Source organism: Oryx dammah, unplaced genomic scaffold (assembly GCF_014754425.2).
Source record: "Oryx dammah isolate SB20612 unplaced genomic scaffold, SCBI_Odam_1.1 HiC_scaffold_2, whole genome shotgun sequence".
Classification (NCBI taxonomy): domain Eukaryota; kingdom Metazoa; phylum Chordata; class Mammalia; order Artiodactyla; family Bovidae; genus Oryx; species Oryx dammah.
In genome coordinates, this window is record NW_024070186.1 from 24,111,715 (window position 1) to 24,137,742 (window position 26,028).

General features: G+C 37.2%; 1 protein-coding gene across 4 annotated transcripts in view; it reads left to right on the forward strand.

Annotated features, from left to right (window-relative positions):
• The window catches only part of PPP2R3A (protein phosphatase 2 regulatory subunit B''alpha), a 242,383-nt gene that overhangs the window by 142,605 nt on the left and 73,750 nt on the right, over positions 1–26,028 (forward strand). For all 4 annotated transcript variants that reach the window (XM_040233119.1, XM_040233113.1, XM_040233133.1 and 1 more), the window contains 4 exons: positions 7,892–7,978; positions 11,707–11,863; positions 18,185–18,233; positions 18,937–19,026. In XM_040233119.1, the coding sequence (XP_040089053.1) occupies positions 7,892–7,978; positions 11,707–11,863; positions 18,185–18,233; positions 18,937–19,026 (383 nt within the window). The remainder of the gene's footprint in view (positions 1–7,891; positions 7,979–11,706; positions 11,864–18,184; positions 18,234–18,936; positions 19,027–26,028) is intronic.

A 26,028-nucleotide genomic window follows, 5' to 3' on the forward strand; every position in this document is an offset into this window, starting at 1 on the left:
CTCACAGGCCTGCAGCTCACACTGCAGCCACACCAGGCCTTCTCTGCCCTAGCTTCCAGATTATCTTTGCAAGAATTCCACAGATGAACCTCAGGGCACAGCTCGCATGCACAGCCATACCCTGCTGATATGATCCCCACCTCTGGTTCAGATCTCCCAGTAAAAAGGGCAGTCTCTTCTGAGGAAGACCCTTTCCTTCTTGGGGCACTTTTTGTTGGCTGTGGGTTGTTGGGTTCTGTTGAGTTACAGAATACTACCATTCTTCTTTCTCCTGTAGGAACTTCATTATTTCCTTTTACACTGATCCTCTTCTGACATAAAACTTTATAAGACTTCATTTGAACCATATTAGAAGTTGTTTGTGCCTGTTAACCGCAACCCGACACTAAACTACCTCTACCACAGTCACCCTGGCCCAGCTGGTAATCCTTGTTTCTCACGTGGATTCCCTCTAATTGGTCTCCCTGCTTATACCCTCATTGCCCTACAGCCTAGTCTCCACAGAGTTATTCTTTGAAAATGTAAGTCAGATCACGTCACTCCTCTGTTCAAACCCTCCAGTGTTTCCCCATCTCATTCAGAGTGAAAGCCAAAGTTCTTGCCATTATTCTCCATAACCCCTCACCCACCCACCCACACCCTCACAATGCCTACTCTCTGTTACTTAAGCAACAGTTGTTCTCGCTGTTCCTGGAACAAGCCAACCCACTTCTGCCTCAGGTGCTTTGTTCTTACTCTCTCCTCTGCCTGGAATGCTCTTCCTACAGATTGCTGCGTGACCCACTCCCTCACTTCATCCAGATGTGTGCTCAGACATTCCCTTCTTAATGAGACCTTCCCTGATCACCCTCTGCCTTCTTCACCTGTCTTCTCTATCTGTCCCCTCCCCCTACTCTTCTTTAGTTTTGCTTCATTTTCCTTCTTAGTGCCTATAACATCCGATATTTAAATTTTTTGTTTATTGTCTATGTCCTTCTCTATAACGTAAACTCCATGAGAGGAGGGACTTTGTCTATATTTAGATCCTGGTGTATCTCTAATACCTGAAATAGGGTCTGGCACATAATAGATATACAGTAGGTATTTATTGAGTGAGTAAGTGAAGTTATAGAATAGTGTAGAATTAAGAATTCTACATGTAACCATGGTTTCAATCCCAATGAGAATTACTGGATTCTGATTGTTGACTGTTCTGTAAACTCAGGGCATATGTAAGATGTAACAGAAAAACCTGAACAAACTTTTTGGTCACTCAATAATATATTAGAAGAATCTCAAGAGATTGAAAAGATTTTGATAATCTATTCCAACCTTCTGCCAATTCAGAAAATGCTCTCTATAGGAATCATTTGAATTTGTTCTTAGAGAAAATGTTAAAGAACAGAATTATGAAAGCACAAATTTTCCTTTGTACTCTTTCTAGTTTGGTATTTACTAAAGTATGATCCCCAGACCTATGATAGACTGGGGTCATCTAGTGACCCCTGATAGTTTTATGATTTCAGAATGAAAAGCCATGATACAATTTTGTTTACATGTAATTCACATTTTCTGAGAAATACTAGTATGTCAATCACTGACCAAAAAGAACTACATAGGTCAATTAACAGAATTCAGTTAATTTTCTGCTGACATATCCATGGTATTTGCATATTATTGTTTACTTTTTTAATTTATACTTTATTGCTAGTATTATGCTACTTTAAAATTCCCAGTTCACAAAAATGAATCCAGTATAACTTGTTCACTTTGCTGCACAGAAGAAACTAACACGACATTGTAAACAATAAAAATGTTTTAAAGATGAATCCATTACTCAGAAGTTGTCATAAAAGTGTAAACTACTTATGATTAAATAGTGATAATGGGGCAGCTCGAAACAGCATCAGAACATAAGTAGTAAAATTAGGTCCAACTGAGACTACAAAATGTGAATCTGTATATACTGAGATAAGTGTAACTGCTTGTTTGTGATAATCTCATACTATCATTGAAAACACAGAGGCACCAATAAAAAAGCATCGCACTGCATAGAATTTTATTGGACTGATGGTCTGTTCCCCACAGTGTCTTTTCTATTATGAAATTTGGTCAGATAATGGCATGAAGTCATTGAAAATTTTGCGCTATATCAAAGTACAATGAATCTTTCTATAAAAAATACAAAATAAGCTTTCTAGTATGAAATTAATTTTCTTGCTAAAGGCATAATAGTAAGCAAATATAGAAAAGTGTCATACTTTGCCCTGCTCATGGCAAAGATAGACAACAGTATTTCCAAGAGACAAAGATCAGCCTCAGAATTAATGACAAATGTCTCAAAAACAGCAAAATTAATTTATCATCTGACCCTACTGAATATAATATAATTTCAGTGGCATACAGCATAGGACAATTAATATATTTTGTTTGCATGCTAGAGTTACTCAGTTATTTCACTTTACAGTTGGAAGAAACTGCTGACAGTGTATGACTCAAGTATTAGCTTATATGTGGCACATAAATGATGAAGAAAACTGGGCAACCTTTATTTTTCATTTATCAGTGAAAACCTGTGCTACAGGAAAAGACTTTATATTTGTTTGTTTAGTTAATCTTAATTATTTTGTCAGCTGTTTTAGATTGGAAAGATAGAACACCAACTACGCATATAGCAAATACCCAAAGTCACCCTTATGTCCAGAGAAGAGTTGACGTTGAGTAATAAACCTTTTGATATTGAGTGAAAATGGAAATTGGAAATACCTGCAAATTGTGACCCTTGAGTTTGCATATTTGCATACCATGCAAAGAAATTACCAGTCAATAAGACTCTGCTTATCCTTATTGGCACATGCTGACTTTTGAGGAAAGAGGTAGCGATAAGATTGAAAATACTTTTTGTAATATTGGTGCTGGCAGTAAAGATATTTCGGTGGCGCCTAGTAGAAGGGCCAGGCTTCTGGCACTGTGTTGTTCATCTACATCCATGTCACCTACAAAGAGCAATCTCTGTAATTTCTGTGTCTGTGTTTGATCCCCTTGTCTAAAACTCTCTTGACAGAGCCACCAAACACATACTTCCATCCATAAAAGTGTGAAAAGTATCAGGCACTCAGTCTTGTAACCACCTCTCTGCAACCTCATGGACTGTAGCCTGCCAGGCTTTCTGTCCATGGAATTCACCAGGCAAGAATGGTGGAGTGGGTAGCCATCACTTCTCCAGGGGATCTTCCCAACCCCAGGACTGAACCCGGGTCTCCTGCTTGCAGGCAGGTTCTTTACGGTCTGAGCCACCAGGGAAGCCCTCTTCCATTCCTGGTGATCTGAAATTGTGAATTAGAAACTTCCAATTGAGTAGATATAAAGAAAAACTGATTTATAATTCAAATTGTCTATCAAGTTGACTAAAGATCCCCTGGTGAAAAATTATCCAATTTCATTCTCTCATTGGTAGTATGTAGTTATTCTTACTGCTATTAATTTTTACATTTTTTGATGTTTTTATATTTTTCTTAATTTCTATTTTAAAAACCTAAAACTGGTAGACTGAAAGTTAGGGGAGGAAAAACTGCAATTCGTGTAGAACCAGCAGCTACATGCTCTTACCACTAGATGGTGCCCCTCCCTCGATAAGTTAAAATGCTGAATCAGTATTGTGGAAACCAATAAATGTGCTGATATAGTGGGGCTGCTGAATAAGGAGATTTAGGCTATGGAAGAATGGTATACATGTACAGGTTTTACAGTACGAGGCAACTAGCTTATCAGATGCTACAATAGGAAATTACCTGATATTCAAAATGTTGACAAATTTTAAAAATTCTGTCAGAACAAAAAATGAAAAAAGAATAAAATAAGCAAAAATACAGACTCAAGTTTTATTCTTTTAAGTATAACATAGTACCTCCATAAGTAATATAAAATATTTAAGGAGTATATATATAAATATATATATATATATAAAATTTAGGTAGATAGGAAACTTAGACTTAAAGATAATTTTATATTCAGAATCAAGAAATAAGGACAAAATCTAATAATGTACAAAAAGAAAAGTTTGGTGTAATAATATGTGTTGTCAGTTCAGTTCAGTCGCTCAGTCGTGTCCGACTCTTTGCGACCCCATGAATCGCAGCACGCCAGGCCTCCCTGTCCATCACCAACTCCTGGAGTTCACTCAGACTCACGTCCATCGAATCACTGATGCCATCCAGCCATCTCATCCTCGGTCGTCCCCTTCTCCTCCTGCCCCCAATCCCTCCCAGCATCAGTCTTTTCCAGTGAGTCAACTCTTTCACATGAGATGGCCAAAGTACTGGAGTTTCAGCTTTAGCATCATTCCTTCCAAAGAAATCCTAGGGCTGATCTCCTTCAGAATATGTGTTGTAATTGACTTTAACTTGAGAAAAGGAACATGGAACTATAATAAAAGATATTCTTAATTTTTATTTTCATATATATATATAATTTCTGGCCTAAAATCCTCTATTCTCTGCCCTGAAGCACCTCATTCAGAGGCTGAGTGGAGCCAGTAGAGAAGTTATAGACATCAGCTAGTCCCTGCTCCCACCTAACATAGGGGTCCTGTGAGTTTCTGTGTAAATAACTTGGTGAGAAGAAACTTCTCTACTTCATACAACCCATTGCTTAATAGGGCTAATTTTAGGGAACTCTTATTTACATTGAAGCATTTCTATCCAGTAGTTCTAGTAATTCCAGTTCTAGTTCTACACTGTGATGCAATACAAAGCAAATCAACTTCTTCCATCTGATAGCCCTTCAGATCATGATCACATCTACACTCTAGTCCAGTAGTGTCTTTCACAATAATTTTGTGTACAGTTTCCTGTTTTATATTTTCTCTATATCTTATATGTAGCCTATCAGTAAATCATAGACAACAATACTGATTTATGTAAAATATTAATTACTTCCCTAGGTTACATCCATCTGCTGTTCAAAACTCTGAAGAGTTTATTCAATTAGCTAGCTATGAATCCAACGCATATGTCTCTCACAAATATAACTCAGAAGTCTTTGTTACACAGCTTTCCAACCTCATTAATTTATCAAGCAGTTTTCCAAAGAAGACATACAGATGGCCAACAGGTACCTGAAAAGATGTTCAACACTACTAATCATCAGGGAAATGCAAATCAAAACTAAAGTGAGATATCACCTCACACTTATTAGAATGGCTTTCATCAAAAAGACAAGAAATAACAAAGATGTGGAGAAAAGAATGTAAATTGGCGCAACCAATGGAAGTTCCTCAAACAAATTATAATAGAGCTAATTTAGCAATTCTGCTTCTGGGTATTCATCCAAAGAAAACAGAAACACTACCGTGAAAAGACACACGCACCCCTGTGTTTACTATGGCCTTATTTTGATCTCTGGGTTGGGAAGATTCCCCTGGAGAAGGAAATGGCATCCCACTGCAGTATTCTTGCCTGGAGAATCCCATGGACGGAGGAACCTGGTAGGCTACAGTGCATAGGGTCGCAAAGAGTCGGACAAGACTGAGCGACGTCACTTTCACTTTCACTTATTTACAATGGCCAATATATGGAAACAAGCTAAATGTTCATTAACAGATGAATGGATACAGAAGATGTGGGCTTCCCTGACAGCTCAGTTGTTAAAGAATCTGCCTGCAATTCAGGAGACCTGGTTAGATTCCTGGGTTCGGAAGATCCCCTGGAGAAGGGAAAGGCTACCCACTCCAATATTCTGGCCTGGAGAATTCAATGGACTGCATAGTCAATGGGGTCGCAAAGAGTCTGACACGACTGAGAGACTTTCACTTTTAGAATATATATACAATGAAATATTATTCATCCATTAGAAAAGAGTGAAATCTTGCCATTTACAACATCATAGATGGACCTTGAGAGCATTGTGCCAAGTGAAATCAGTCAGAGAAAGATAAATACTGTATGATATAAATCTTTAAGAAAAAAAAGAAAACTTCATAAACTCAGAGAACAGATTGAGGGTTGCCAGAGGTGAGAGATGGGGAGAGGGGGAAATGGGTGAAGAAAATCAGAAGGCATAAACTCGCAGTTGTAAAATAAATTAGTCATGGGGATATAATGTACAGCATGGTAACTATAGATCATAATACTATACTGCATATTTGAAAATTACTAAGAGTAAATCTTAAAAAGAAAAAAAATTCTGTAACTACAGTGGTGGATGTTAAGTAGACATTTCATCTTCACTTCATTCATGTGAAGTGGTGATCATTTCACAATATATATGTTCAGTCGCTTCAGCCATGTCAAGCTCTTTGCGACCCCATGGACCTTAACCCACCAGACTCCTCTATCCATGGGATTTTCCCAGCAAGAATACTGGAGTGGATTGCCCTGCCATCCTCCAGGGGATTTTCTTGACCCAAGAATTGAACCTGTGTCTCCTGCATTGCAGGTGGATTCTTTACCTGCTGAGCCGTCGGGGAAGCCCTTCACAATATACACAAATATTAAATCATTAGTATGCAAAAACTAATGTATGTTAATTATACCTCAGTTTTCCTTAAATTATCATGTAGTTATTGACCACCTGATGATATAGGCAGAGCAATGTATCAGGCACTGGGATGCACATGAAAAAACACCAGGTTCCTTAGAGTTTGGAGTCGGGTGTACCTGTGTCTAGAATATAACCACAGGATGACTGAAGGAGACATGGGTGACGTCAGGAGCACAGAAGACAGCTCAGCCCAAGTCCCTGTTCTGGGGCTTCCTATGGAGCTGGATTCTGAAGGATCAGGGTACGTTAGCACTGATAGCAAAGGTGGGGTGAGAAATGCCGGGTGCCAGAAGTCTGGACCTTCATCATGAGGCTAGTTTTTTCCTCTTATTCTTGGAAATCACCCTGTTTGCAAAGAGTCCAGAAACAGAATAGTAGTTTAGTTTAGGATAGATGTCTAAATGTCTTCCCCTTTTTGTTCTTCATGCACTAAAATAGCCTTTTTATAGGGATCTAATCTCTTCTATGATAAAAACCACCAAGGATACAGAATTTCCATATCATTAGATAATCAAAATCAAAGCCAGTATACCAAAAACAAAAACCTTGTTTAATTGCTTTTCTCACCCTTGCTTCTTTTTGGAGAAAAGGAAAATTGAAAACAAAACAAAACAAAACACTACCAGGTCAAGGGCAAACTAAATGGGTGGGAATAAGCCAGGTAAAGTTGAAAGAATGCACCGTGGCCTCCTACCTCCAGGACTGCAGCCTGTCTTCCTTCTCCCGTCCTCTCTCCACCACAGCACATACATCCTCAATTTCAGACACACTTGCCACCCTTCCTCCTCCACTTTCATCTTGTCCTGGTCTTCTCCAGAGTTTCAGCTTTGTTAAACTTACTAAAACCCAGTTAGTAACAAAATTGTTCATGCCCAAGTAAGGACTTGGGATATAAATTATCCCAAATGTATCTGAGTTTCCAGAGTCTATAAGTCTTCAAAACACCAATGGATAAGGCTATACTAACTGGAATAATGCCCTCTTGAAACATACCACGTTGGCAGCCATTCTTCTGACCCAGTAATTGTTAAGCCAACCCAGTGAATACTTCTCACCTCTTGTGCTTTCCAAGAACACCTAGCCTAATAGGCCCTACTTGAATCAGGCATCGCTGTATGAAAGGTTAAAAAAAAAAAGTAACATGTAGGCACCTAGGAAATGCAGACTTGTGAGCAGAGTCTTTTTATTCTTAGAATTATAAGGGCAGATGTAAAGTATATCGATGTAGATTTTTAAACACTTTTACTAGAAATGACACTGGATACAATCACAAAACTTAGCTTGGTTCAAAGAATATTCATATGATGGCCTTTGATAACATAATAGGTATCTTTAATGTTTTTATTTGGTTTTGTTTTCCTTCTGGAACCAGGTTATTCAGAGAATATTCTACACAGTCAACAGATCTTGGAGTGGAAAAATTACTGCAACAGAGATAAGAAAAAGCAACTTTTTGCAAGTATGCCTCTCATTGAAATTTATATTTAAGGAGCAATTTAAATAACAGTCTTAACTTCATTTAACAAATATTTGCATGCTCATTATGTGCAAAGCTCTATTATTTGCAAAGTCACTATTTTCAGTTATTAAGCAGTTATCAGCTACCTAGGACGTGTTTGGGGAACAAAGATGAGTAACGAGATTTTCGCATCAGGGCATGCACCGTGGAACAAAAGAGAAAAGTGTACAGACAGCCACACCTGACTTGAAAAATTCCACAGAAATGTGTCATAAATATGCAATGAAGGCTTCACAGTATGACTGGCATGTGATCTTGACCTTGAAGACATCAGGTGTTTACAGATAAAAAAATTAAAAGAAAAGGGGATTCCAGATAGAGCAAGCAGCATAAGCAAAGGCCCAGACGCGTGAAAGTGTCATGTTCAGGAACTGCAGGACAGTCTGAAGTGGCCACAGGCTCCAAGGAGAGAGTGATCAGTGACCAGTGATGAGGCCTGAGGGGTGAGACAGGGCCAGGTTGGGAAGAGCCTGGCAAAACAAATGGAGGAGTTTCAATTTGTTCCTTTGAGCAATGACTCTTTATCCAGCTCCTGCTGGAGAAAAATACTGAAAATTCCTTTTAAGAAAGAATGTATTTTCAATTATTTTTTTTTACCAAATGAGAAAGTATTGATCACTAGTGGGTGCCTTTTACCGAGGCAGTTTTCATGCTTGATTTTTCAAGCATTTCTACTAACTTAAAGAAAGTAGAATTGGTCACACTTGAAAGGAAATGAAATGTTTTATTTCAAATAAATTATACTAAATGAAACTTGGGTGAATAATACAACTTTGTTTACACTCTTACTTTTTTCCCATCTTTATCTGGGACAGACAAAATTGGCGAAATTACCAGTCTGTAATAGATATGCAAACATTTCTTATTCTAATAAATGAAAAGTCATCATTAGAGTCATTATTAGTATTTCTTAAACATCTGGTTTTTGCTGGGCTCTCAGGAGGTTACATGGGATGGGTTGAGATGGCAAGAATTCCATTGAAAAAAGGCCTTACATCTGAAGAATGATAATCGTAACATTCCTGATGCATATTGTTTGTATTTCTAGATCATTATTCCAGATTTTTCTTACTTACAATAAAATTTGAGGCCCAAATATGGTTGAATGACTTGGATAAGATCATACAGCTACTAAGTGACTGAATGAGCTCAAGTATTCTGCTTCCCTCTATTTTCTTCCTTAACCCTCTCCTTAGTTTGCCTGTTAGTACCTGAATGTATGCACATAAAATGTTCAAATAATGGAAACATGTATAAAATAATAACCAGAAGTCACTATTTATCTCTTTATCCTGCCATTTCACTCCTTTTACCAGAGGGAACCGATATTATCTGTGGTTTTATTCCTTTTTATGCATGTGTATGGAGTAGAAATGTATGGAGTATTTATTTAGTTTTGTTCTAGATGGCTGCTTTTATGAATTTTTTTTAAATATGTGAGACCACACTTATATTCTATTAACTTTTTTTAACTTAACATATGTCTTGATGTTTTTTCATTTCGATCAATATAACTCTATCTCATTCTTTTAACTACAGCATAATCTGTGGCATGGCTATGCTGTAATTACATACATATTGAAGATGTTCAAGTCGTTTCATATTCTCCCTATTGGAGTAATGCAGCAAACACCCTTACACTCCCCTCTTAGGTCCATATGAGTATGAATATCTCTAAAATAGACTACTGGAAGGAAAATCCTGGATCAGATGGTGTGTGCGTTTTCAGTTTCATAGATCCTGCCAAGTTACCCTCCTAAACGCCTGCACTAATGCATACTTAAATTTACATACTCACCAACAGCAGAAGTGATTCATTTTTTTCATTTTATAACAATCCAGTAGATGAAAATGAGAGCCCCCTGCTTCTCAAGATTTATTTTATTGTACATATTCTGCTTTATACATTAACGATCATTGTATAAAAACATTACAAGCAAGTGTGGAAAACAGAAGAGAAAGCATATTTTAGCACCCTAATAAAACTAATATTTTTATGTGTACTTCTAGTCGTATTCACATGCATATTTGGATTTTAGAATTTAATATAGTTCTTAGTGTGTACAATCGTATATCCTGTATTTTGCACTTAGCGTGTCATGCTTTTCCTTTGTTTCTATGTAGACTTTATAATTTTTACTGGCTGTAAAATCTTTCATTGAGTCTCTTTTACCATAATTTCATAATTTATCTTGTTTTCAATTTGCCAAAGTATTTTGGATTTCCAGTATTCACATTTTAGAAAATGAATCTTATCAAAGTAATACATTTGCATTATGAAATATTAATAGTTATCTTTCTTATAATGCTTTTCACCTTGGATTCCATTTTATTTTCTAATATTGACATGCCTTCTTTCTAAGATTTAGCTAGTATATATTTTAACCTTACTGTAAAATTTTAAGTTCAGTTCAGTCATTCAGTCATGTCCGACTCTTTGCGACCCCATGGACTACAGCACTCCAGGCTTCCCTTGTCCATCACCAACCCCCAGAACCTATTCAAACTCATGTCCATCGAGTTGGTGATGCCATCCAACCATCTCATCCTCTGTCAGACTTATCTCTTATGGACAACATATACCTAGATATGCTTTTTGGATCTGAGTTTTATTCTCAATCTGAAAATCTTTTAATAGAGAGATTTACCTCTTTACCTTTATTGTGACTGTTGATGTGGCAGTGGTTTAGTCACTAAGTCACGTCTGACTCTTGCAACCCATGAGCTATAGCCTGCCAGGCTCCTCTGTCCATGGGAATCTACAGGCAAGAGTACTGGAGTGGGTTGCCATTTCCTTCTCCAGGGGATCCTCTCAACCCAGAAATTGAACCTGGGTCTCCTTCATTGCAGGCAGATTCTTTACCGGCTGAGCTATGAGGGATGTCCCGACTATTGATATATCTGATCTTATTTCTGTCATTTCACTTTGTTTTCTCTATTTCCTGAGTTTCCTTATGGTTTATCTTTTTTTTTTTTTTCTGAATCTTTCTAAAAAGGTCTTCATATATGTCTGGCCACTTATATGATAATTTGACTGATAATAAGAATTCTGCACTCAAAAATGATTGGTTTTGGTGTTTATCCTAGGGGCACACAGGGAGTCAAGAGAGACCCAGATAATACTTCTAGTTCAGGGCCCTGCAGCTCTACCCCCATGCCTTTTATACCAGGCTACCCTACACTATCACAGAGGTATACATGAGTCACCTTTCTGGTAAACTTGATGCCATTACAAAGCCAAACCCTGCATGTGGATGCCCACTCTTCATAACAGAATAGATCTAAGACCACTTTTCGTAAATCTGAAAAGTTAAAAGCAGTGTCAGTTTACGGTCATGTAATTAAAAATCTGTTGTCTGATTGTTCTGTGCTTCCTACTCGGGGGACCTTTGATAGGCTGCAGTTCTCTTGGTGATAGTTCTTCCCTTTCCTTGTTTTTGAATCCTCCATATTCTTTGCTAGAAATAGTACAGAGCTCATAAATGCTTGCAGATTGATCAGTTGATTAAAAGATAGGATGATGTTGCCTAGTAAATTTCCTGGTTTGGTACCAAAACCAAATTTTTTAATTCAGTTTAGAATAAAAATGTACTAGAATCTGAATAATGGCCAAAGCTGGATCTTCATATTTTTAAAATAAAATAATCCTTTTATTCATACCATTTCAGACTCTAGCCCTTTTGGAAGAAGAAGAAGATATAAACCAAATCACAGATTACTTCTCCTATGAACACTTCTATGTTATTTATTGTAAATTCTGGGAACTAGATAGTGATCATGACCTCTACATCAGCCAGGCCGATCTATCTCGATACAATGACCAGGGTGAGTGTTTCTGTGGATGTTGACTTAGCTATTTTGAAGGAAACAAGAGTTAAACTGTGCTCACTCATAATGGGGAATTCCCATTTCTTAAATTATGTATCTAATCAAATCTTCTTGAAAAGGCCAAGAATTTTAAAGTAGAAATAAGTGAAGATACTAAGTTTTTATCTAGAAACCAGGTTTAGGAGAAGGGGTTTGTAGGTAAGTAAGAAACTAGAGTCTTGGTTTTGATGAATGGATGAGTCTTTATAGTGATGCTGGTTTTCTCCTGATGAATTCAATAAGAACCACATCTGTGTAAAGTTTATTTGAAAGAAAAGTATATACACCTTTATAAATTCTCAATTGACACTATTTATAAACAGCTAAGGATAAAAATGATGTTTCTTTTTTTAAAATTTAAATTTATTTATTTTAATTGGAGGCTAATTACTTTACAATATTGTATTGGTTTTGCCATACATCAACATGAATCCACCATGGGTATACACATGTTCCCCATCCTGAACCCCCCTCCCACCTCCCTCCCTGTATCATCCCTCTGGGTTATCCCAGTGCACCAGCCCCAAGCATCCTGTATCCTGCATCGAACCTGAACTGGCAATTCGTTTCTTATATGATATTATACATGTTTCAATGCCATTCTCCCAAATCATCCCACCCTCTCCCTGTCCCACAGAGTCCAAAAGACTGTTCTATACATCTATGTCTCTTTTGCTGTCTCGCATACAGGGTTATTGTTACCATCTTTCTAAATTCCATATATATGCGTTAGTATACTGTATTGGTGTTTTTCTTTCTGGCTTACTTCACTCTATATAATAGTTTTCAGTTTCATCCACCTCATTTGAACTGATTCAAATATATTCTTTTTAATGGCTGAGTAATACTCCATTGTGTATATATACCACAGCTTTCTTATCCATTCATCTGCTGGTGGACATCTAGGTTGCTTCCATGTCCTGGCTATTATAAACAGTGCTGTGATGAACATTGGGGTGCACATGTCTCTTTCAATTCTGGTTTCCTCAGTGTGTATGCCCAGCAGTGGGATTGCTGGGTCATAAGGCATCTATGGACACCTTATCTTTGACAAAGGGGCAAGAATATACAATGGAGAAAAGACAATCTCTTTAACAAGTCATGCTGGGAAAACTGATCAGCCACTTGTAAAAGAATGAAACTAGAACACTTTCTAACACCATACACAAAATTAAACTCAAAATGGATTAAAGATCTAACTGTAAGACCAGAAACTATAAAACTCCTAGAGGAGAACATAGGCAAAACACTCTCCAACATAAATCACAGCAGGATCCTCTATGACCCACCTCCCAGAATACTGAAAATAAAAGCAAAAATAAACAAATAAGACCTAATTAAAATTAAAAGCTTCTGCACAACAAAGGAAACTATAAACAAGGTAAAAAGACACCCTTCAGAATGGAAGAAAATAATAGCAAATGAAGCAACTGACAAACAACTAATCTCAAAAATATACAAGCAACTCCTGCAGCTCAATACCAGAAAAATAAACGACCCAATCAAAAATGGGCCAAAGAACTAAACAGACATTTCTCCAAAGAAGACATACAGATGGCTAACAAACACATGAAAAGATGCTCAACATCACTCATTATCAAAGAAATGCAAATCAAAACCACAATGAGGTACCATTTCACGCCATTGAGAATGGCTGTGATCCAAAAGTCTACAAGCAATAAATGCTGGAGAGGGTGTGGAGAAAAGGGAACCCTCTTACACTGTTGGTGGGAATGCAAACTAGTACTGCCACTATGGAGAACAGTGTGGAGATTCCTTAAAAAACTAGAAATAGCAAATGATGTTTCTAACTTGCCAGTGCTTTCAAGGATTCATAAAACTTTTTGGAATTTAGCTCTAGAAAACATAGTTTCTCTGCAGATGAATTTGGTGTGCTTTCTTTTGCCAGAAAACAAAAAATTATATATCACATGATACTACCCTTTTTACTTCATTTTGACCAGTAGTAACCTTAGAATCTATTATCTGCTGATTGCATATTCTTAACCAAGCACCAAGATACATTGATTCATTCTTCTCTCATAAGATTGTCCCCATTTATAAGCCTTTATCCTTTTAGATGTAGCAAAGTACAAATCTTAAATAAATGCTTTGTTTCTGTTATTTACTCTATCTATGACTAGAAGAAAAGGTTCATTCTACATGTCAATATTCACAGACCTTTCCATGTTTAGCAGAGTTCTAGTTCTCAAAAGTTCACATGCCAACCAGGCATCAGGAGGAAATACTAAATCATACTTACTGATAACAAATCATCGTTTTAGTACTATATCTGTCCTTCTTTAAATACAGGTAGGTGTGCCTCATTTTAATTCACTTTGCTTTATTATACTTTGCAAATAGAGCCTTTTTTTTTTTTTTTTTTTTTTTACAAATTGAATGCTTGCAGCAACCCTGCAGTGAGCAAGTCTCGTCAGTGCCGTTTTTCCAACAGCATTTGTGCAGTTTGTGTCTTGGTCACATTTTGGTAATTCTTATAGCGTGTCAAAATTTTATTGACTTATTGATATATAACATTATATTTGTTATGATGATCTGTGGTCAGTGATCTTTGAGTTACTATTGTAATTGTTTTGGGGTGCCATGAACCACACCTAGGTGACAGAAAGCTTAGTTGATAACTGTTGTTGGTGTTCTGAGTGCTTCACCAAGTCTTCCCCATCTCTCTCCCTCTCCTCCGGTCTCCCTGTTCCCTGAGCCACAGCAATATTGAAATCAGGCCAGTTAACACATACCATAAATGGTCTCTAAGTGTTCAAATGAAAGGGAGAGTGGCACATCTCTGACTTCAAATCAAAAGCTAGAAACTTAGAGGGGAAGGGATGTTGAAAGCCAGGATAGGCCGAAAGCTAGGCTTTTTGTGCCAGTTAGCCAAGTTGTGAATGAGTGAATGAAAAGTTCTTGAAGGAAATTAAAAGTGCTATTCCAGTGAACACAGGAATAAGAAAGTGAAGCAGGGAATTCCCTGCTGATCCAGCAGTTGAGACTCCATGCTTTCACTGCCGAGAGCCCATGTTCAATCCCTGGCCAGGAAACTAAGATCCCACAGGTTGTGTGATGCAGCCAAAAAAGAAAAAAAAGAAAGTGAAACACTTTGTTTGCTGATATGTGGAAAATTTTAGTAGCCTGGATAGAAGACCACACCAGCTACAACATTCCCTGAAGCCAGATTCTAATCCAGAGCAAGGTTGTCTTCAACTCTGTGAAGGCTGAGAGAAGTGAGGAAGTTACAGGAGAAAAGTTTGAAACTAGCAGAAACTGGTTCATGAGGTTTAAGGAAAGAAGCCATCTCTATAATATGAAAGTGCAAAGTGAGACAACAAGTTATCTAGAAGATCTAGCTAAGATCATGAAAGTGGCCACACTAAACATCAGATTTCCAATGTAGACAACACAGCCTTCTGTTGAAAGAAGATGCCATCTAGGACTTTCACATCTAGAGAGAAGTCAGTGCCTGGCTTCAAACCTTCAAAGGACAGGCTGACTGTCTTCTTAGGGGTTAATGCAGTGCAGGTAGTGACTTTAAGGTGAAAACAGTGCTTATTTACCGTTCCAAAGATCCAAAGGCCCTTAAGAATTATGCTAAATCTCTTTATGCCTGCCCTTTGCAAGTGGAACAACAAAGCCTGAATAACAGCACATCTGTTTACAACATGGTTTTCTGAATATTTTAAGCCCACTGTTGAGACCTACTGCTCAGAAAAAAAAAAAAAAAAGATTCAAAATATGACCCTGATTGACAATGCACCTTGTCACTCAGGAGCTCTGATGGAGATTGTACAATGAGATTAATGTTCTTTAAATACCTACTGACACAACATCCATTCTGCACCTAATGGATCAAAGAGTAATTTCAACTTTCAAGTCTTATTCAAGAAATATATTTCATAAGGGCATAGCTACCATAGGTGATGATTCCTCTGACGGATCTGGGCAAAGTCCATTGAAAACCTACTGTAAAGGATCACCATTCTAGATGCCATTAAGACCATTCATGATTCATGAGGGCAGGATATCAACATGAACAGGAACTTAGAAGACAATTCCAATTCTCATGCATGTTTTTGAGGGGTTCAAGACTTCAGTGGAGGAAGCAACTACAGATGCGGTAAAAAGAGCAAGAGAACTAGAATCAGAGGAGGAGCCTGAAGATGTGACTGAATCACTACAATCCCATAATAAAATGTTAACAGATGAGGAGTTGCTGCTTATGGATGAGCAAAGAGAGCACTTTCTTGAGATGGAATCTACCCCTGGCAAAGACAGTGTGAAGACTGTTGAAATGACAACAAAGGATTTAGAATATTACATGAACTTAATTGATAAAGCAGCAGCAAGGTTTGAGAAGATTGTCTCTAATTTTGAAAGAATTTCTGCTATGGGTAAAATGCTATCAAACTACATTGCACATAACAGAGAAATCATTTGTGAAAGGAAGAGTCGATCTATGTGGCAGATTTCATTGTAGTCTTAAGAAATTGCCAAAGCCACCCCAGCCTTCAACAACCATCACCCTGATCAGTCAGCAGCCACCAACATTGGTGGTGGCAAGACCCTCCACCAGCAAAAAGATTACAGTTTGCTGAAGGCTCAGATGATTATTAGCATTTTTTAGCAATAAAATATTTTTATATACATTGGTTTTTTAAAGATATAACTGCTGTTAAACACATAATAGACTATAGTATAGTACAAATATAACTCATATGCACTGGGAAACCAAAAAATTCATATGACTCACTTTATTGTGATATTCACTGTATTGAGGTGACCTGGAACTGAACCCACAGTATCTCTGTGTTATGCCTATAGTCATACCTTCCTATTACAAGCATAGTATAAAGATGGAGATATTTATAGGGGTATTGGATCAGCTTTATTAGCTATGCACTTTTTGATCATCAGTGGCCAGATCATCTGTATAACATGAGCTAGCCTCCAGAGATCACACAAAACCCTATGGGCTCTAAAGCACCTTTTCTGGCTGTCATAAACGTAGTTCTCATTAACACCTAAAATATTGTATATACACATACAGTAACTCATTAGAGGCATGTTAAAGGGATGAAGTCCAGAAAAGCAGGCATCTCGGCCTGCACAACGAAGGGGCCACTGAAACTCTGTGTAATTGCCTACCCACCAACCTGTCCTTAAGGGGACAACATGATCTGCAGTTTTAGGAAGTTAAACCTTCCAAATCTAAAGAAAGACTTCAGAAATAAATATCTCTGCCTTTCCTATGTAGCTGCCTTTTGTTCTATTGCCTCTTATTTTCAAATTATTAACCCCATAAACCAGTGCTCAACAAACTCTAGAGGGCCCTTATACAGCCTTTGGTATGTGTCCAGGAATGGCCGTGCTGACACTCATTTTCGCAACATTCTTCAACCAAAGTAATGAACCTTTATGCTGACTGTACCTAACGCTACACGGAAGAGTTAGATGCTGGTAGCTGCTAACTCTCTAATGGTTCTGAAATTGTAGTGTGCATACCATTGGAGAGGCATTTGTTAAAAGAACAGATTCCTATCCTCACCACATCCCTAGATCTGAGGTTCATTGTTACCTCCTTTTTTTTGACTAATGCTTTTGGTTACTTTGAACTCACAGTGAGGTACACTGATACAGATTACTAGGATCTATCATCAAATGCAATATACTATCTTAAGACATAATCATCTCTCTCTGAATAAAATTTACTGATGGAATTTATTTTAAAATTGTATATCATGTTATATCCTGGAATTTTATAGGATAAGAATGTAAGAAAAGTATTTTGTGGTTTGTTTTTGGTACCTTTTCTAAAATTCTACCGAAAAACAGTTCTCCGTTGTTTGACTCAAATCCCCAAAAATCAGTTTCCCCTTGAATTTAATGCTAGGATAAAATCTGTCTTGTTTTAGAGGAAATGTTGTCTTGTCTTGTTGGATAACAGGATCAATATAAATTTTGTACATTTTTGTCTCCGTTGTCAGGATATTCAGAACCAATTTGGTGCTCAACTATATTAATATATTTCAGCTGTCAGGCACATCCATTTGCCTGTTCTTTTTTTAAATGATTGATAGACCAAGCTATCTCAAATTACTTCTTTCAGAAATTATCAATTGTACATAAAAAGTAAAAATTCAACTACTCGTATTCTTATCATGGAAGATTATTAAGTTTAACCTTGTGGCTACTTGAAAATAAATTTGCCAAAAATGATACCTTTTGGAGCATGTTTTAACTAGCTTTGTACTTTTTATTTATATTTAGCTTCATCAAACAGGATTATTGAAAGAATATTCTCTGGGGCAGTAACAAGGTAAGAAAAACCATCTGAGTTTTAAAATGAACTACAGGTAATAGTTTAGCAATGTCCTTTTAGCAAGGCTTCCTGTGTGATTTGTCAGTGCTGTAGGTTAGATAATACCCTACAAAATATGCAGTGTGGCTTCATACAAGATGGCATTAATACTTTAATATACAGGATTCTCCAGGCCAGAATACTGGAGTGGGTAGCCTTTCCTTTCTCCAGGGGATCTCCCCAACCCAAGGATCGAACCCAGGTCTCCCACATTGCAGGCAGATTCTTTACCAGCTGAGCCACATGGGAAGCCCAAGAATACTGGAGTGGGTAGCCTATCCCTTCTCCAGCAGATCTTCCCGACCCAGGAATCAAACCGGAGTCTCCTGTATTACAGGCGGATTCTTTACCAACTGAGGTATCAGGGAAGCCCTGTTTATCTAAGCACAGGTAACAGTATTTGACCTGATTTGTATTCAAATTAGAAACCAGAGTTCCTTCAAATCTGCAAATGCTTTCTAATTTCATCCTCGAGGCATTTGAAAATAAGATAGGCAATGAAAGAGGTTGCCCTTTGTGAGATTTCCGCCATTCTGTGGTGGTGTTTTTCTTAACTTAATTTCCAAAGAAATATTACTTTATTCCTTAAGTCTGTCATCCTGCTAAATTTAGAAGAGTAATTAATTGTTTAGGAAACTTTGTAACCATGTGTTTTCTTCAGGGGTAAAACAGTACAGAAAGAGGGACGAATGAGCTATGCAGATTTTGTTTGGTTTTTGATCTCTGAGGAAGACAAAAGGAACCCCACCAGGTATGACTTCTAAGTTTCCTTTGCCCAGATGTTAAACAAATGAACAAAATTTGAAAAGTTTATGATGACTATCTAGTGAATGCCAGATTAACTAGGGGTGCCAGGATGGGTTGGACTTAGTCTCTGCCCTCAGACTGAGTCCACAGTCACAGTGTATCAAGAGAAGTGCTCTTACCCCCAGAAACAAAGGTGAAGTGACATGTGAGCTGTCTCGGAAGAATAGCAAGCATTTATATGAAATATGGGAATAGGTAACTGTGAATTTTAGTTGTTTCATGATCTTCCTGGTTCAGTAGTAACCTGGAGAACATGCCCTCACTCTGCCAGTTAGAATCATCTCTCTGTTTCTTTTGCATACCTTGATTGGTAGCTCTGATTTATGTACCTGTTTCTTAGACATCTGTAATACTGTGTTACACAAGATAGGAATAAAAAGAAAAAAAAGAGGGATGCAAAAATCTATGTCCCTTTCGTTTTATACATATCTTGTGTAACACAGTACCCTGAACGTAGCTTATGCTCAGGACCAAGGGTAGGGGAGCCTATAGTCCCTGATGCTGCTTGCTACATCACTGACTCGGCTGTCTGCATATTAGTTCAAAAAGTTATCTAAATGTTAGATATGTGGTTTGGAAATCACTGAAATAGAAATGAAACTAATTTATTTCATGGGCAGCATGTATATTAAATAACTTTGTTGTCCATTTCAAAGACAGTAATTTATTATTCATTATAGACAGAAAACATGGATAAAGCAGAAAAAAATAAATTTTAATAATAGTTTTAATACTAATAATTACCACTCAGAAAAAGACACTATTAAAAGTTGGAATGTGTTTTACAGTCTTTTTCATATAAACTTTTATGTACTCTTTGGGTATTTAGATTAATTTATTCTCCTGAATATCCCCTATTTTTAGCTAAACAGTTGTAATAATCCACTATGCATGCATGAGTGCTAAGTCACTTTAGTCATGTCTGACTGTGTGACTCAATGGACTGTAGCCTTCCAGGCTCCTCTGTCCATGGGATTCTCCAGCTAAGGATACTGGAGTGGGTTGCTGTGCCCTCCTCCAGGGGATCTTCCCAACCCAGGGATCAAATCCACATCTCCTGCATTGTCAGGCACATCCTTTGCCATGAATGCCTCCTAGGAAGCCCAACAGCCATTATACTTTTCCTTAAAATAAATTCCCCAGAAAAGGAATTGCTAAATTAAAGGGCATAGATATTATAGATATTATATTATAGATGTTATAAAAACTATTAAATTTATTTTCAGAATGTATTTTCATTTTATACTTTCATCAACAAAGTATTGAGTGTATTTCCTATAACACTTATTCACACTAAATATCTTCCTCTTTAAGAATCTTTCCCATTTGATAAGTAATAAATTCAACATTATCTTACATTGCATATCTTTCATTACTAGAGAGGCGGAAGTTTTTCATACATTTTTGGCCATTTTATTTCATCTAAGGTGACTTGCCTTTTTGTGTCTTTTGCTCATTTCTGCTGGATTAATTTTTTAAGTTTATTGTTTTACCACAAATACACATTAAATATTAAAAACTTTAAATATACATTCAGAAACGTTAATATAAAATTTATCCATAACTCTGACCCATCGCTAACATTTTGGTATGGTCCTCCGGCCTCATCCTCATTCCCCTCCCTCCTCTTCCTTTGCCTCCTCCTTTCACCCTGCTCCTCCTCTCTCTGCACCAAATGACATAGTATACTAAAGGGCATCATATTATGCAATTTGTGACACATTTCTTCACATAACAGTTTATTTCTATGTCAGCAAGTGTGCTTGTTTATATTATTAATCCATTTTTTGAATGCTTCAGTTCAGTTCAGTCGCTCAGTCATGTCCAACTCTTTGCGACCCCATGGACTGCAGCACACCAGGCTTCCCTGTCCATCAGCAACTTGCAGAGTTTACTCAACGTTGTGTCCATTGAGTCGGTGATGCCATCCAACCGTCTCATCCTCTGTCATCCCCTTCTCCTCCTGCCTTCAATCTTTCCCAGCATCAGGGTCTTTTCCAATGAGTCAGTTCTCCACATCAGGTGGCCAAAGTACTGGAGTTTCAGCTTCAGCATTAATCCTTCCAGTGAATATTCAGGACTGATTTCCTTTAGGATTGACAGGTTGGATCTCATTGCAGTTCAGGGGACTCTTCAAGAGTCTTCTCCAACACCACAGTTCGAAAGCATCAATTCTTCAGCACTCAGCTTTCTTTATAGTCCAACTCTCACATCCATACATGACTACTGGGAAAACCTTAGGTGGTTTTAATTATCTAAATCCTCAATTCTTTGAAAGCTGTGCATTTTTCTGTTTCTTGCCTTTGGGGTGTTCTTAATGAACCCTCTTAATCTTTTACCTTTCATATTTACTTAGTCATAAAAAAACCTTTCCTCAAATACTTCCCATCTTTTCCTTCTGTTATTCCATAGGAACAAATGACATAAATGATAGAAATTATAATAAAGAAGCTTTATATAACAAACATGAATATATACTTGTTTCCCTTCTATCAGCTTCTTTAAAAATCATAAATTTTATATAATAATAATTAGAACACTGTATTATTGGATTTGTAATATAGAGAGATAATAGCACAAAAAAGAGGGATGAGGCAATTGAGTTATATAGGAGTAACACTTCAGTATCTCACAGGAATTAAGTATCAGTTTGAAGTAATTCTAAGTTGAAATGTATATGGTAAGCTCTAGAGGAACCAGAAGGAAACTAACTCAAAATTACATAGTAAAAAAAGTTGTTAAAAGAGTTAAAGTGTTCCACTTAGAAAATACTCACTTAAATGTAAAAGAAAGCAATAAAGGAAGAATAGAGGAAAAACTCCAAGACACTTAAAAAACAAAAATTAAAATGGCAGACATAAGTCCAACTATAACAGTAATAACATTAAATGTGAATGGAATAATCATTCCATCAAAGCAGAGATTTTCAGGCTGGATCAAAAAAACACATTTTTTGGATACAATTCTTTACTGTTTATATGAGACACATACTAAGTTTAAAGATACAAGAGGGATAACAGAGGAGGAGGAAGGATCAAGATATATAATGCAAACAACAACCATAAGAAACCTGGAGTGGCTATATAAATATCAGAGGACTTAGAGTTCAATACAAAAAGTGTTACTAGAGACAGCAGGACATTCTGTTTCATAAAGGGGTCAATACAACAGAAAGACATTATAATTAAAAACATATATGCAACTAACAACACAGAGCCCTAAAAATACATGAAACAAAACTAACAGAATTGCAAAGAGAAATAAATAATTCAACAATATTATTTGGAGACTTCAGTACCCCACTTTCAGTGATGGAAAAACATCCAGGAAGAAGATCAACAAGGAAATAAAAGTCATGAACAACACTATAAACAAAATTAAAAATCAATTGTACCTAATATATCTATAGAATGTTCCAGCTAGGAACAGTGGAATACATATTCTTCCCAAGTACACATAGAACATTCTCCAGGATAGAATATGTGGGAGGCCATAAAATAGCCTTAAAAAATATAAAAAGTGAAATTATACAAATTATATTATCTGACCACAATGGAATAAAATTAACAGAAAGAAATTTGAGGTTCCACAAATATGCAAAAATTTTAATAACACAGTTTAAGTAACCAGTGGATCAAAAAAGAATACCTAGACCTGGGTTTGATCCCTGGGTTGGGAAGATCCCCTGGAGAAGGAAATGGCAATCCACTCCAGGACTATTGCCTGGAAAATCCCACGGACAGAGGTAGGCTACAGCCCATGGGGTCGCAAAGAGTCGGACATGACGGAGCGACTTCACTTTCACTTTCCAAGGAAATTAGAAACTAATTTGAAATGAATGAAAATGAAAGAACAACATATTAAAACTTTAAATGAATAAAAAGCAAAATGTGCAGGATGAAGCTGTAAATCCATCTACTGAAAAAGAAATGTCTTAAATCAATAACCTAACCTTCCACTTTAAGACACTGGGGAAAAAAACAGCAAATGAAGCACAGCAAACAGATGAAAAGAATAAAGATTAGAACTGATAAATGAGAGAATAGGAAAACAATAGAGAAAATCAATGGAGCCAAAAGTCAGTTATTTTGAAAATATATAGTAATCTTGATAAGGCTTTAGCTGTACTGATCCCCTTTATGGGTCACAGCTTTATTGTGGTAAATGGGCTTGCATAATTCAATGAAGCTATGAGCCATGCTCTGCAAGGCCACCCAAGATGGATGGTCACAGTGAAGAGTTCTGAGAAAATGTGGTGCCCTGGAGGAGGGAATGGCAAACCGTTCCAGTGCCTGCCATGAGCACCCCATGAGCAGTATGAAAAAGCAAAAAGATATGACACCGAAAGATGAACCCCCCAGGTCAGAAGGTGTCCAGTGTGCTACTGAGGAAGACCGGAGGGCAATTACAAATAGCTCCAGGAAGAATGAAGCAACTGGACCAAAGTAGAAACAATGCTCAGTTGTGGATGTGACTGGTAGTAAAAGTAAAGTCCAGTCCTGTAAAGAACAATATTGCATAAACCTGGAATCAACATGAATCAAGGGAAATTGGACGTGGTCAAATAGGAGATGGCAAGACTTAACACTGACATCTTAGGAATCAGGGAACTAAAATGGATAGTAATGGGAGAATTTAATTCAGATGTTCACTATATCTATTACTGTGGGCAAGAATCCCTTAGAAATGCAGTAGCCCTCATAGTCAACAAAAGAGCCCAAAATGCAGTACTTGGATACATTTTCAAAAATGACAGGATGATCTTGGTTTATTTCCAATAATTATATAATTTATTATTATATAGCTTATAATTTATACAACATCACAGTAATCCAAGTCAATGCCCCAACCACTAATCCTGAATAAGCTGAAGTTGACCAGTTAAATGAAGACCTACAAGACTTTCTAGAACTAACACCAAAAAAAGATGTCCTTTTCATCATAGGAGATTGGAATGCAAAAGTAGTAAGTTAAGAGATACCTTGGCAAGTTGGGCCTTGGAGTACAAAATGAAGCAGAGCAAAGACTAACAGGATTTTGTCAAGAGAACACATTGGTCATAACAAACACCCTTTGACAGCAACGCAAAAGACATCTCTACACGTGAACATCACCAAATGATCAATACCAGAATCAGATTGATTTTATTCTCTGCAGCTGAAGATGTAGAAGCTCTCTACAGTCAGCAAAAACAAGACCGGGGAGCTGATTGTAGCTCAGGTCCCTATTGTAAAATTGAGGCTTAAATTGAAGAAAGTAGGGAAAACCAATAGGCCATTCAGGTATGACCCAAGTCAAATCCCTTATGATTATACAGTCAAGGTGACGAATAGATTCAAGGGATTATATCTTGTAGACAGAGAACCTGAAGAACTGTGGACAGAGATTCGTAACATTGTACAGGAGGCAGTGACCAAAACCATCCCCCAAAAAAAGAAATGCAAGAAGGCAAAGCTGAGGAAAGAGAACTGAAAGGCAAAGGAGCAAGGAAAAGATGTACCCAACTGAATGCAGAGTTCCAGAGAACAAATAGCAAGGAGAGAGAAGAAAGCCTTCTTAAGTGAACAGTGGAAAGAAATAGAGGAAAATAGTAGAATGGAAAAGACTAGAGATCTCTTCAAGAAAACTTGAGATATCAAGGGAACATTTCATGCAGGGAGGGGCACATAAAGGACAGAAACAGTAAGGACCTAATAGAAGCAGAAGAAATTAAGAGGTGGCAAGAATACATACAAGAGCTATACAAGAAAGGTCTTAATTACCCAGATAACCACAGTGGTATGGTCACTCACCTAGAGCCAGATATCCAGGAGTTTGAAGTCAGATGGGTCTTAGGAAGCATTACTACGAACAAAGCTAGTGGAGAATGAAATAAACCACTTAAAATCATAAAAGACGGTGCTGTTAAAGTGCTGAACTCAGTATGTCAGCAAACTTAAAAACTAAGCAATGGCCACAGGATTGAAAAAAGTGTTTTCATTCCAATCCCAAAGAAGGGAAACACCAAAGAATGTTCCAACTACCATACAGTTATGCTCATTTCACATGCTAGTAAGGTTATACTCAAAATCCTTCAAGCTAGGTTTTAGCAGTATGTGAATCTAGAACTTCCAGATATACAAGCTGGATTTAGAAAAGGCAGAGGAACCATATATAGATCAAATTGCCAATATTCACTGGATCATAGAGAAAGGAAGGGAATTCCAGAAAAGCATCTGCTTCGTTGACTACGCTAAAGCCTTTGACTGTGTGAATCACAACAACCTATGGAAAATTCTTAAATAGAAGGGAATACCAGACCACCTTACCTGTCCCCTGAAAAACCTGTATGCAGGTCAAGAAGCAACAGAACTAGATATGGAACAACAGACTGGTTCAAAATTGGAAAAAGAGTACATCAAGGCTGTATATTGTCATCCTGCTTATTTAACTTCTGTGCAGAGCACATCATGCAAAATTCCAGGCCGGATGTTACAAGCTGGAAGCAATATTGCCAGGAGAAATATCAACAACCTCAGGCATGCAGATGATAGCACTCTAACGGCAGAAAGCAAAGAGGAACTAAAAAGCCTCTTGCTGAGGGTAAAAGAGGAGAATGAAAAAGCTAGCTTAAAACTCAACTTTAAAAAAAAAACAAAATCATGGCATCCAGTCCCATCATTTCATGGCAAATAGAAGGGGGAAAAGTGGAAACAGTGACAGGCTTTACTTTCTTGGGCTCCAAAAATCACTGCAGATGGTGACTGTAACCATGAAATTAAAAGACACTTACTCCTTGGAAGGAAAGCTATGACAAACCTAGACAACATATTAGATAGCAGAGACATCACTTTGCTGATGAATGTCTATATAGTCACAGCTATGGTTTTTCCAGTAGTCATGTATGGATGTGAGAGTTGGACCATAAAGGAGGCTGAGTGCCGAAAAATTGATACTTTTGAACTGT